Source organism: Rhinopithecus bieti, unplaced genomic scaffold (assembly GCF_001698545.2).
Source record: "Rhinopithecus bieti isolate Rb0 unplaced genomic scaffold, ASM169854v2 scaffold_20777, whole genome shotgun sequence".
Classification (NCBI taxonomy): domain Eukaryota; kingdom Metazoa; phylum Chordata; class Mammalia; order Primates; family Cercopithecidae; genus Rhinopithecus; species Rhinopithecus bieti.
Window position 1 is genome coordinate 448907 of NW_016810099.1, and position 13306 is coordinate 462212.

The 13306-nt window shown below is 55.2% G+C and overlaps 1 protein-coding gene across 1 annotated transcript in view; it reads left to right on the top strand.

The window, feature by feature from the left end:
• Nucleotides 1-13306, top strand: part of MICAL3 (microtubule associated monooxygenase, calponin and LIM domain containing 3) — a 234449-nt gene that overhangs the window by 201125 nt on the left and 20018 nt on the right. The window contains 5 exon segments of the mRNA XM_017891328.1: nt 1585-2420; nt 2422-3401; nt 3910-4004; nt 10412-10522; nt 12207-12300. Of these exon segments, the coding sequence (XP_017746817.1) occupies nt 1585-2420; nt 2422-3401; nt 3910-4004; nt 10412-10522; nt 12207-12300 (2116 nt within the window).

Consider the following 13306-nt stretch of genomic DNA (forward strand, 5'->3'; position numbering starts at 1 on the left):
AAATGCATTTTTAACATTATGTTAAAATAAATGTATAACCATTGAAATTTACAACATCCAGCCAGGCGCAGTGGCTCACGCCTGGAATCCCAGCACTCTGGGAGGCTGAGGCTGGCGGACCATGAGGTCAGGAGATCAAGCCCATCCTGGCTAACATGGTGAAACCCCATCTCTACTAAAAATACAAAAAATCAGCCAGGCGTGGTGACGGGCACCTGTAGTCCCAGCTTCTTGGGAGGCTGAGGCAGGAGAATGATGTGAACCTGGGAGGTGGAGCGTGCAGTGAGCCGAGATCGCACCACTGCACTCCAGCTTGGGCGACAGAGCGAGACTCCATCTCAAAAAAAAAAAAAAAACTACATCCATGCAGACAGCCTGTGGTGTGTGAACCACATGGAGAATGCTGCGAAGCCAACTGTGACAGCAGGTCCTGTGGAACATGGTTTGAGAAATACCGTCTGCAGGCCAGATCAGGGAGAAAGCTGGAATCCAAAGCCTACATCTGCTTGAAATAGTCTTTGGGATTCTAGGAAGCATGGAACTATTCAGTGATTAATTGATTGACTGATTTTTTTTTTTTTTTTTTTTGAGACAGAATCTCACTCTTGCCCAGGCTGGCATGGGCAACAGTGCAGTGGCATGATCATGGCTCACTGCAGCCTCCAACTCCTGGGCTCAAGCAATCCTGCCTCGGCCTCCCAAAGTGCTGGGATTACAGGCATGAGCTGCTGTGCCTAGCCTGTTCACTGATTCTTTTTTTTTTTGAGACAGAGTCTCGCTCTGTTGCCCAGGCTGGAGTGCAGTGGCGCGATCTCAGCTCACTGCAAGCTTGCCTCCCAGGTTCATGCCATTCTCCTGCCTCAGCGTCCTGAGTAGCTGGGGCTACAGGTGCCCGCCACCACACCCAGCTAATTTTTGTGTTTTTAGTGGAGACAGGGTTTCACCATGTTAGCCAGGATGGTCTCAATCTCCTGACCTCGTGATCCGCCCATCTCAGCCTCCCAAAGTGCTGGGATTACAGGTGTGAGCCTCCGCACTCAGCCATCTGTGAAATGGGGAGGCTTTGTTTGAGACTCTTGGATGGGGTGATATAAAGACTGGTGTAGGAATCTCTGCACATCTTTGAGCTTCCTGGGGAGGACAGTTTGATCATAATGCACCGTGATAAGTAGCTATTGTAAGTCTTCCTACAGTCTTGGCCCCTCTGTATGGGATCTTGGCGTACAGGGATGTATGTCAGGGATCTTGGTGCTCTGGGGCCTCCTGGAGGGTGAGAACTGCATTCATCCGTGTTCTTTTGGCCAGTGTTCCTATGAGTGAACAAAGAATATAGGATGTATTTGAGATGAACCAAACCCTGAAAACCCAGTTTGTCTAAACTAAAGCAGAGTGGTTCTAAACATTGAACAACTGGAGCAGAAAGTGAAAAGTGTTCTCTTTGAGCTGTTCTAATAACAGCTGGAAGGACGGGGAAGTCCTGCAGCAGGCACAGGTGCAGGCGCTTTGAGCGAGAAAGCTCCCTGAGGATGCTGCTGGCCGTGAAAGCCCCCACTTCTCAGCAGCTTCTGTCTTCCTTCCCTGCAGGGGCCCCGACTCCCACCTGTCCCTGCCGCCACCTGGGAGACATTACCTGAGGAGCGCCTTTTCCCTGAGCCTTTGCTCCCCAAAGAGAAGCCCAAAGCTGATGCCCCCTCGGATTCGAAAGCTGTGCACTCTCCCATCCGATCGCAGCCAGTAGCCTTGCCAGAAGCCAGGACTCCTGCCTCACCAGGGAGCCCACAGCCCCGGCCGCCCGTGGCAGCCTCCACGCCCCCACCCAGCCCACTCCCCATCTGCTCCCAGCCCCAGCCTTCCACCGAGGCCACTGTCCCATCCCCTACCCAGTCCCCCATACGCTTCCAGCCTGTCCCAGCCAAAACATCCACCCCACTGGCCCCTCTCCCTGTCCAAAGCCAAAGTGACACCAAGGACAGGCTGGGCAGCCCCCTTGCTGTGGATGAGGCCCTCAGAAGGAGTGACCTGGTGGAGGAGTTCTGGATGAAGAGTGCGGAGATCCGCCGCAGCCTTGGGCTCACCCCTGTGGATCGCAGCAAGGGGCCTGAGCCCAGCTTCCCCACGCCTGCCTTCAGGCCAGTGTCCCTCAAATCTTATTCCGTTGAAAAGTCCTCCCAGGATGAGGGACTCCACCTTCTCAAGCCTCTGTCTGTCCCCAAAAGGCTGGGTCTGCCAAAGCCAGAGGGCGAGCCTTTGTCCCTGCCAACCCCCTGGTCCCCGTCGGACAGAGAGCTGCGCAGCGCCCAGGAGGAGCGCAGGGAGCTGTCCAGCAGCTCTGGCCTGGGCCTGCACGGGAGCTCCTCCAACATGAAGACACTGGGCAGCCAGAGCTTCAACACCTCGGACTCCGCCATGCTCACGCCACCTCCAGCCCGCCCCCGCCCCGCCGCCGGGTGAGGAGCCCGCCACCTTGCGGAGGAAGCTCAGGGAGGCCGAGCCCAGCGCCTCGGTGGTCCCGCCACCCTTGCCCGTCACATGGATGCGGCCCCCCCGGGAGCCTGCTCAGCCCCCCAGAGAGGAGGTGCGGAAGTCTTTTGTGGAGAGCGTGGAGGAGATCCCCTTCGCTGATGACGTGGAAGACACCTACGACGACAAGACTGAGGACTCAAGCCTGCAGGAGAAGTTCTTCACGCCCCCGTCCTGCTGGCCACGCCCCGAGAAGCCTCCCCACCCGCCCCTGGGCAAGGAGAACGGGAGGCTACCTGCTCTGGAGGGGGCGCTGCAGCCACAGAAGAGAGGGCTGCCCTTGGTCTCCGCGGAAGCCAAGGAGTTGGCCGAGGAGCGCATGCGAGCCAGAGAGAAGTCCGTGAAGAGCCAGGCGCTGCGGGACGCCATGGCCAGGCAACTGAGCAGGATGCAGCAGATGGAGCTGGCCACGGGCGCCCCCAGGTCCCGCAAGGCATCATCAGCACTCTCCCAGGGCAAGGAGCGCCGGCCCGACTCCCCCACACGTCCCACTCTCAGGGGCTCCGAGGAGCCCACCCTGAAGCATGAAGCCGTCAGCGAGGAGGTCCTCTCCGCGCCGTCGGACTCGGGGGGCCCAGACGGCTCTTTCACTTCATCTGAGGGCTCCAGTGGGAAGAGCAAGAAGAGGTCATCACTCTTCTCCCCCCGCAGAAACAAGAAGGAGAAAAAGTCCAAAGGCGAGGGCCGGCCCCCAGAGAAGCCCAGCCCCAGCCTCCTGGAGGAAGCTGCCACCAAACCCAAGTCCCTGTGGAAGTCGGTCTTCTCTGGGTACAAGAAGGACAAGAAGAAGAAGGCCGACGACAAGTCCTGCCCCAGCACCCCCTCCAGCGGGGCCACGGTGGACTCCGGCAAGCACAGGGTGCTTCCTGTCGTAAGGGCAGGTGCGTCAGCGGCCGGGCCCACTTGCAGGTGGGGCGGAAGGGGCTCGGGTCATTGGGGCTCTGAGGATCCATGCTTCCACTGCCCCCCCAGGGGTTCTCAGGAGCCGTGCTGACCTAGAGAAGGGACTGAACCATGGGTTCACAGGGCATAGCCGGCTGCGTAACAAGTTTTCAAAGCCAGCTTGAAACTGTATCAGGAAGACCGTGGAGGTTTGTGCCCTTCCTGAAGTCAGACGACCCCAGAGGGGCCCACTCCTGCACAGGGCAGAGGGCAGTGCTGCCAGGAGGGGCTGGGCAGGCCCGGGTGCCACCTGCTTGGGGTCAGCTCTGCCCTGTCGAGGCAAATGTTGGTGTCCCAGCTCCTGGCGCTCCCCAGGATGGGGTGTCCCTTAAACTAAGATGAATGCAGCCCCCTACCCAGCCTCCACTGCACGTGGGAACGTAGTATAGGGAGAGAGCTGCCCCTGCTATCTGGCGCCATCCTCACGTGGCCTCCCTCTCTCCACAGAGCTGCAGCTCCGGCGCCAGCTAAGCTTCTCCGAGGACTCAGACCTCTCCAGCGACGATGTCCTTGAGAGGTCCTCGCAGAAGTCACGGCGAGAGGTGGGTAGTCAGGCAGAGGGGCTTCACCAGGCCTGGGGCCCTCTGCTCACTGCTGGGATCTGGTGGGGTAGAGAGGAAGAGCAAAACTGAAGCCAAGGATGGACAGCTAGTGGCGCACAGCCAGCTGACCGCTGACCCCTATACACTGAGGCGGTCACACTGGGCTTTCTACTTGGGAGCTGGGGCCGTAGGCATCCACAGCAAGGGTTCCTGTTTTCTTTTCTTGTGAAGAAGTAAAGACTGGAGCCATACCTGCGTCACACTCCCCTTCCCTGGAGGAGGCAGCCTGGCATTGTCTATTTCTTCCTTGTCTATTCTTCCCCAGGGCCTGGAGAACACTGCCCAGTCCAGGGCTGCTGGCAGGAGCTGGGACCTCAGGCACTGAGCATTGTGCCTGGTCCTGCTCACTTGGTGGGTTTGGTAGTTAGGGAGTGTTTGTCGTCTTAAAGGACTGGTCCAGGAACTGACCCGTAGGGCTGCTAGGTCTGACTCCGCCCCTCGCTTTCCAGAGCCCAGGACTTTGGGTGGATCTAGTGAAGGTGGAGGGGAGAGGAATCAGAGCACACTCTAACAGGCACCTGTCAGCATACAGGGTGGGCAGAGCTCTGCGGAGCATTACCCCACCTCTGCTGTCCAGCCCTGGGGCCTGTGCTCCTCTTCCTGGCTGGGGGCAGCCCGACTGTCTCCTGCTTCCTGCCTCCCTTTTGTGTGAAAAGCTTCCCCAGAATGTAGCATGCCTTTGTTGCAAGGCTTCTGGGGCTTGGACTTGAGTCTGCCCTCTCCTGCTGTCCAGTAACCCAGTCAGGCTACATGGTGCGCCTGAGCCCGTCACGTGCCCATTCAGTGAAGGTGGCTCCTGCAGCCTGAACCAGTTCCTCTTTAAATAACTCAGCAAACTGGACGCTTTATTTCTCATCCCCTCCTTCGTCTCCCTTGGCCTTGCCAGCTCTTTGGCCACTCTCCTAGAAGATTCTAGAGAACCAGACCTCTCCTCCTGCTCCACCTTCTGCAGAGCCAGGCTTCTTTGTGCCCCAGCCAGGCCAACAACTGAGTTAGGGTTGGGATCTGCACCTTCTCAGGGACCGGGAGAGTGTGTCTTCATCAAGGCTACCTGTCGAGCTTTCCCAGGCGGTCGCACTGGGGCTGAGCTGTAATTCCCCTGGGTTTCTGTGTGGGTCCCTAAGCACATCCCAACACTGGTGATGGGTGCTGCCTTCGGGGACAGCAAAGAATGGAGAATGTGGTCCCAGGCTCACTGCCTCAGTGGTGACAGTGTGGACATTCAACCTATTGGGTCAAGTTGGCCACCCACCTCCACATCCCTCACGTTGTTGTGGTGGGCAGTGTGCCCACTGCTTCTCCATCCATGAAGCTGCCTGGGCTGGCTGTGCCAAGGCTAGTACTTGGTGAGCCTCCCCAGGGCCCAACAGGTGTGAGGAGCAAGGGAGGAACAGGAACAGGACCCCAGGAACAAGCCATGGACACCAGTCATGGAACCCTAGAGCCAGAGGGTGGCCTCTAAGGCCTCATGCTCCAGGGGCACCCACAGAGGCAAAGTCATTTGCTAGAGGTCACATAGGGAATACTAAAGTCAAAGTCAAGCCTGGGGGACAGACAGGCTAGTGGATGGTCGACCTAAAGGACAGCCAACCTAGGGGACGGCTGAGGACCAAGGAGACGGTTGAGCTAGGGGATGGATGACCTAGAGGACAGCCAACCTAGGGGACGGCGAAGGACAGAGGAGACGGTCGAGCTAGGGGATGGGGGACCTAGAGGACAGTCAAGTTAGGGGATGGATGACCTAGGGGAACCATTTGAGCTAGGGGATGGATGACCTAGGGACAGTTGAGCTAGGGCATGGGATGACCCAGAGGATGGCCAACCTAGGGACAGCTGAGAACTGAGGAGACGTCAAGCTAGGGATGGATGACTAGGACAGTCAAGCTAGGGGATGAATTACCTAGGGGACAGTCAAGCTACGGGATGGATGACGTAGGGGACTGTCAAGCTAGGGGATGGATGACCTAGAGGGCAGCCAACCTAGGGGACAGCTGAGGACCGAGGAGATGGCCGAGCTAGGGGATGGATGACCTAAAGGACGGCCAACCTAGAGGATGGCTGAGGACCAAGGAGGTGGTCAAGCTAGGGGATGGATGACCTAGAGGACAGTCGAGCTAGGGGACTGCTGAGGACTGAGGAGATGGTTGAGCTAGGGGATGGATGACCTAGGGGACAGTCAAGTTAGGGGTTGGATGACCTAGGGGCTGTCGAGTTAGGGGATGGATGAACTAGGGGACAGTCGAGCTAGGGGTTGGATGACCTAGAGGATGGCCAACCTAGGGTACGGCTGAGGACCGAGGAGACGTTCTTGCTAGAGGATGGATGACCTAGGGGGCAGTCAAGCTAGGGGATGCATGACCTAGGGGACCATCAAGCTAAGGGATGGATGACCTAGGGGACCGTCGAGCTAGGGGATGGATGACCTAGGGGATGGCCAGGCTAGGGGATGGATGACCTAGGGGATGGCCAATCTAGGAGACAGATGACATGGGAGACGGCCAAGCCACGGGCAGCTGACCTGACTCCCACATGGTGTGGAGTCAGCCTGAGCGAGAGCTGGGTGCTGTGCGTTTTCAAGACATGGATTCTAAAGAGGAAAGCAAACTGAACAAAAACAGCCATAAAGGACATTTTGGAAACAATTAAATTTACTTGAGGACTGTATGGTAGTATAAATGTGTAATATTATCAGATTGTTAAGTTCCTTGCAAGTGATAAAGGCACTGTTAATGTACTTTTATGTAGGAAAGTTATATAGGAAAATGTCTGAGTTTTTAGGAAGTACATCCTAAAATGTTTCGGGACGAACGATCATAATACCTACCAATGATTCATTACAAAAAGTCATATAAAAGATGACAGATAGATGAAGCATGTGGCAAAATGGTAACGTCTGGCAGACACAGCTGAGAGGTTTGTGGGTGTTCATTGTCTTCCTCTTTCAACTTTCTTGTGGGTTTAAGTTTTTCAAAATGAGTGTGGGGAACAGGGGCTCTAAAGTGAGGATGGGGTTTGACCTGCCTCAGAAGGAGGAAGCCACTTCTGCCAGGCCAGGATCCCAGGGCCACTCTAGCAGCACAGACGCCTCCTCCTGCCTCACAGCGTCTGTGAAACAAGAGCCTGGGTTTTGTTTTGTTAGAAATTTTTAAACCAGTCAAAATAACTTATATTTTTATTTAAAATGTTTATTATAGAAAATTTAGGATAATTCAGACTTTTAAAAAATCACCTGTAGCCCGACCTACAAGAGAGAACTTGTGTTTACCTCTTTTCTTCTCTTCCATTTGACTTTAAATACAAGCAACGCAGCTGCCTCTTGAGCCCTGCAGCCCACCAGGGTGTGGCCTGGGCACCCTGCCACCCCGCATCCAGATTCACAGCAGAACCCCAGCTCCTGTGGCTGGCCACCACCTCAGGCACACAAGGACGGGTGGTGACTTCACCCCTCCCAACCCAGAAAATTGGTAGATTGTGGGAAGGCAGCCACTGCCTCCCATTACTGTTGACATCAGCCACAAGCGAAGCTGTTAGTGCTGTTCCTTAGGGTGCGGTGTGTAGTTCCTGTGGGCTTTTTGCAAGCCGCTTTGGGAAATCATCTGTCTCTCTTTTTTTCTGAACCGGCTTGTTCTCATAACGACATTCTCTTGCTCTGATTTGTGGGAGAGGTGGGTCCACCTGAGGCAGGTGGGACACAGGTGCTCAAAGTCAAAGGAGGCAAATTTATTCTTCCCTCGCCAACAGGCTTGGGAAGCACAGCTCCGCACAAGGCCGCCCCACAGATGGGATGGACGGAGCAGCAGGGAGCATGGCCGGGGCTGCAGCAGGCCTGGAGCTCTCAGGACTTCCCTGTCTTGTGTGCCACCACACACCCTGGTTTCCTTAGTGCCTTTCAGCTGTTTAATATGGCTGGTGAGACCAGAAGAGCAGATGTGACTCACTTTGGCCCTCAGAGCGACTCTGTGCAAGGTGTAATAGAATGAGAAGAGGCTCCTGCTGCTGCCTGACGTGCTTTTGGTGAATAGCAGCTACTGATGCTAGTTTACTTCCCTTTACTGGGCACAGTCAAGAAATGGCAGCTGGGTGGCACACAGGAACACTGCCAGCGGAGAGCCTGTTGGGAGAGATGGTTGGTTTCCTTCCCAGTTTTGCTGCGTCTGTCTCTGAGAGCAGGACCCCCTTTCCTCCCACCCCCCATTCCCCTCCCCCGGAGCATTCAGCAGGAAAAAGTGGACTGAATTTCCACAAGCACATGGTCACTCAAGGAGAAAAGCATCTAGAATCACATATTTTAACGGCTTTGACTTTACACAAGGGACATTGGGATGAGGCGAGTTTTGGGGGAGGTGAGGAAGAAGCTGTTTCTTCCCAATGAAAGAGTGAACCCCGGCTGTATTCAAAACCGGGTCCACTCGGATGCCGCCACTAGGATCTTCACACCCAGATTCCTACGTAGGCAGTGACTTTGTGAAAAATAATCACGTGTTTTAAGTCTTGTGTGTTTGTTTTAAACCTCTAACTTATTTTGCTCCATTTCTGTGTTCTTAATTTTTAATTTGTTAATCATTATTATTATTACTATTCTGTTTTGTTTTCTGATGCCATCCCCTTAAAAGTCGATTTATGTACCACACGCCTTGGCATTCAGGAGATCCCATGCATCAAAGGTAGTGTCTCGTTCTCGTCAGCTGGTCACTGTTGCATGCATGTCTGTGATTAACCACCTGTCGCCGGCCCTGGCCCTCCAGCCACATCCTCACTAACTGTGTTTGTGCGTGCATGGGGCAGTGGCACACACTGGCAGCAGTACTTCCGTTAGCTGCGTCATGAGCGGGAAGGAGGATGAGACACCTGCTCTTCACCGGCTGGAGTGCATGTGGTCATTGTGCTCCAGGTTCCTTGGGTCGGGACCGAGCTGCTCCTATGTGGCTGGGCACCCCAGAGAGGGGCAGTTCAGCAGCCCTCAGCTCAAATCAGCAAGGTGCAGTGCTGAAACACCACTGATGATCCTTCAGGACTGCCTGTTCAGGGGACCCTCTGCCGTTTGAGCTCTTCGAGTGAAGATTATGAGTATAGACCCCAAGTCACATTTGGCATCTTTGAAGTCTATAAAAGTTTTCTTGTTGGCCAGGTGTGGTGGCTCACACCTGTAATGCCAGCATTTTGGGAGGCTGAGGTGGGAGAATCACTTAAGCCCAGGAGTTTAAGACCAGCTTGGGCAATGTAACAAGATCCTGTCTCTACAAAAAAAATTTTTAAACTTGTCTGGGCAAGGTGGCACACGCCTACAGTCCTGACTACTTGGGAGGCTGAGGCAGGAGAATCACTTGAGTCTAAGAGTTTGAAGCTGCAGTGAGCTATGATCACATCCCTGCACCCCAGCCTGGGTGACAATGAGACCCTCTCAAAAAAATCTTTTATATAGTTTCTTTGTTTCATTTTCTTAGAGGCAATAAAGAGAGTCTTATGAATAAAGGTAAATCCCTAACCTTTGCCCCTCTGGTTGCCCATGGTTTGTTCAAAGCATCTAATGCTCCCTTGAGCCCTTGGCACCCACGTAGGCAGGGGGCTGTGGCCATCCAGTCCATGGACTTGCACTGGATTGGCCCATTACCTCCTGTGTTCTTGATGGCACTGGGTGCAACAGCCCTGGCCAGGCCACAACCTCTCTTCTTCCCAGTGGCCAACAGCTGCCTCTGCAGACCCCAGAGTCGGTCCAGGTACACCTCCACAATTCTTTCTTCAGACTGTATTTGACTTAAAAGAGAAGCATCCCTGTTCTCTCTACTTGGGTGTCATTTCTTGGAAGACTCTCATGGATACTGCTCTTCTAAAGAAAGTGGCCCTTGATACCAAACAGGAAAATAAAAGGATCCTGATTTCTCTCTTTCCTTCCCTTGTAAGCCTCCTAGAAGCAGGAGGCTTGGTGAAACAGCCTACCAGTGTTTTTACTCCCACAAAGTTTTAAAGAGCAGACATCTTTATTGGGGAAGCAGGTGATCTCAATGATAAAGGAGTGTGCGTCCCTTTACTGTTTTAACTGCCTAACAGTCGGTCCCCACTCAGCCTCCTGTCCCTGTGCAGAGGTGGGGAAATGTCTCACTCTGCGGATCTTAGGTGTGCCTGTGACACTGAGGGCTGCTGCAGGCTGGGGACTCTGCAGACCTCATGCCCTCTGCCTATCAGCACCCCCGTCCTGCTAGCACTCTACAGAGGATAGCTTGTCCTGTCTGCCTGGGCACCAACTCCAACATGGGGGACAGACCTCTCCAGGCCCCCGCTGGCCTGCCGCCCACCCCGTCCTAGGCCTCCGTGCACCTGACTGAGGAAATTTCTCTTGTTCTCTCCAGCCAAGAACCTACACAGAGGAGGAACTGAATGCCAAGCTGACCCGGCGTGTGCAAAAGGCAGCTCGGAGACAGGCCAAGCAGGAGGAGCTTAAGCGGCTGCATCGAGCCCAGGTAAAACCATGGAGGATGGGTCCAGGGCACATGCACGGGAGGATTGGGCAGCATCTTCCTCTCCACCAGCTGCTCCCTGCCGCACAAGCCAGCGCAGAGCAGAGCAGAGGGAGACAGGCCTCCCTGCCATCCAGATCACCTTTGGCTGGTACAGCCACAGAGGCCCTGCCTTGGTGGAGCTGTCAGTCAAAAGGGAAGAGCAGGCCGGGTGCGGTGGCTCAACGCCTGTAATCCCAGCACTTTGGGAGGCTGGGGCAGGCAGATCACTTGAGGTCAGGAGTTCGAGACCAGCCTGGCCAACATGGCAAAACCCCGTCTCTACTAAAAAAAAACAAAAATTGGCTGAGCACGGTGGCTCACGCCTATAATCCCAGCACTTTGGGAGGCCAAGGCGGGTGGATCACGAGGTCAGGAGATCGAGACCATCCTGGCAAACACGGTGAAACCCCGTCTCTACTAAAAATACAAAAAATTAGCCAGGCGTGAACCTGGGAGGCAGAGCTTGCAGTGAGCCGAGATCGTGCCATTGCACTCCAGCCTGGGCGACAGAGCAAGACTCCATCTCAAAAAAAAAAAAAAAAAAATTAGCCAGGCATGGTGGTAGGTCCCTGTAATCCCAGCTACTTGGGAGGCTGAGGCACGAGAATCGCTTAAACCCAGGAAGTGGAGATTTCAGTAAGCCTAGATTGCACCATTGCACTCCAGCCTGGGCGAGAGGGCGAGCCTCCACCTCAAAAAAAAAAAAAAAAAAAAGAAAGGCCCTGCATTGAGTTTCCCGAATCCCTTGTTGTGGAACAATCATTGTAAATCACCTTGTTCAATTGTGAGGACTGTCGCCAGGATTCCATTTGTGGCCCCTCAGCCTCTGATAGGCCTGGAATTTTTGTGGGAAGAGGTCAGAGCTCTCTTCCCATTCTCCAGCTTGTCTTAAGGCTGCACAGACCCTGAATCTAGACCATTGTAGAGTTCTCTTTTTTTTTTTGTTTTGAGGCGGAGTCTCACTCCATGGCCAGGCTGGAGTGCAGTGGCGCTGAGCTCACTGCAACCTCCGCCTCCCTGGTTCAAGCAATTCTCCTGCCTCAGCCTCCCGAGTAGCTGGGATTACAGGCGCCTGCCACCACGTCCAGCTAATTTTTGTATTTTTGGTAGAGACGGGTTTCACCATGTTGGCCAGGATGGTCTTGATCTCTTGACCTCGTGATCCACCCGCCTCGGCCTCCCAAAGTGTTGGGATTACAGGCATGAGCCACCGCACCCAGCCTTCTCTTTTAAATTTTTCTTGTAAAGATGGGATTTCCACTGCACTCTTCAGGAACGCCCTCCAGCACTCTAGCAGTCTTGCCATGAGAACAGTCTGAGGTTCTGGTACTCAGGTTCTGTACTCCTGCTACAGTTTACATCCACTTCCTGTCTCTACAACACTCTGGGGAGGGTGGTCACGACTACTTGAGCCATGTCCACACGCTTTGGTGCTGACTAGCAAGGCCCGGAGCCTAGCGTCTGCACAAGCTAGGTGGTTCTGGTGCAGGTGGTCTCCACACCACACCCTGAGCGCACCGCCCACAGACTACAGCCCTTTCCAGAGCGGCAACTCATTTGTTTCCCCTCATGCGGGTGTGGAGTTGTGTGTCCCCCTGAAGCCAGGCTGGAGAGCCGGGTGCTCAGGCTGTGCTGTCTGTCGTAGATCATCCAGCGGCAGCTGCAGCAGGTGGAGGAGAGGCAGCGGCGGCTGGAGGAAAGGGGCGTGGCTGTGGAGAAGGCGCTCCGGGGAGAAGCAGGTACTGCCGGGCTCCCTCCTAAGCTCTGCTCCTGGAGGAAGCCCTCCCTCCCGCCGTGGTAGGCTAGTTCTGCTTCACCTCACCTGGAATTCAGCTCCTTTTCCAGCAGGATTTTCTGGGGCCCTTCATCACTGAGATCTGGGGCTTCCTGTTAAGCAAAAGAAAATACCCGTCTGAGACAGCCCCAGGCCCATCCTGCTCCACAGCCCCTCTGGGCTGCTGTTTCCCGCAGAGCGAAACTCAGTCCCCAGCATGTTGATGGCGAGCGCTGGCTCTTCCCACTCCTTCCCGCCCCTCCATTTACTCTAGGAGGGAATAACTGAGAGTGAGGGAGATTGAACCGCAAGGAACCATCACAGAACTGCACTGAGCAGGTCCCCAGCCTGCACCCCACAGGCTCCCTCCTGTCGTTAGTTCCCTGGGACCCTCCTGCCCACAGAGCCCTAGGCACCACTGGTGGGGGAGCACGTGGCCACCCTCGGCACACACGCATTTCCAGAGGGCACCCGGGCCCTGTGTCTGCTGAAGGCCGGTCACTCAGGGTAGGGCTGGAGAGGCTCAGGGCACGTGACTAGCCGACGTGGAGCAGACTCCGGGGAGTGACTGGCAGGGCCCTGTGCTTGTGACTGCTGCTCCTGGCAGGGAAGCACTGGAGAGTGTGGTGCGCTCATTCCTGCCTTTCCACCCAGGGAACCTGCGGGGCTGCACTCAGCATAGTTGCGCACAGAGAATGCAAGGGAGTGTCTGAGGCGTCTCTGGCCCCACGGCCCAGGAAGTCCTGTTGGTTTGGGACCTTGAAGCTGCAGGGCCAGCCCGGGGAGTGCAGTGGCCACTCTGCCTTCTCAAGCATCCACAAATCTTCGTCTAGTCTCTGGATGGGGAAACTTCCATCTCTTGATAGCCTGCGGGTTCAGCATTCAAATCGTGAGCTGGGGATGAAGAAAAGGAGTGTCCTCTTACTTCCTCACTCTAGTGTGGCAGAGGGGAGCAGGGTGCCTCTGCTGAC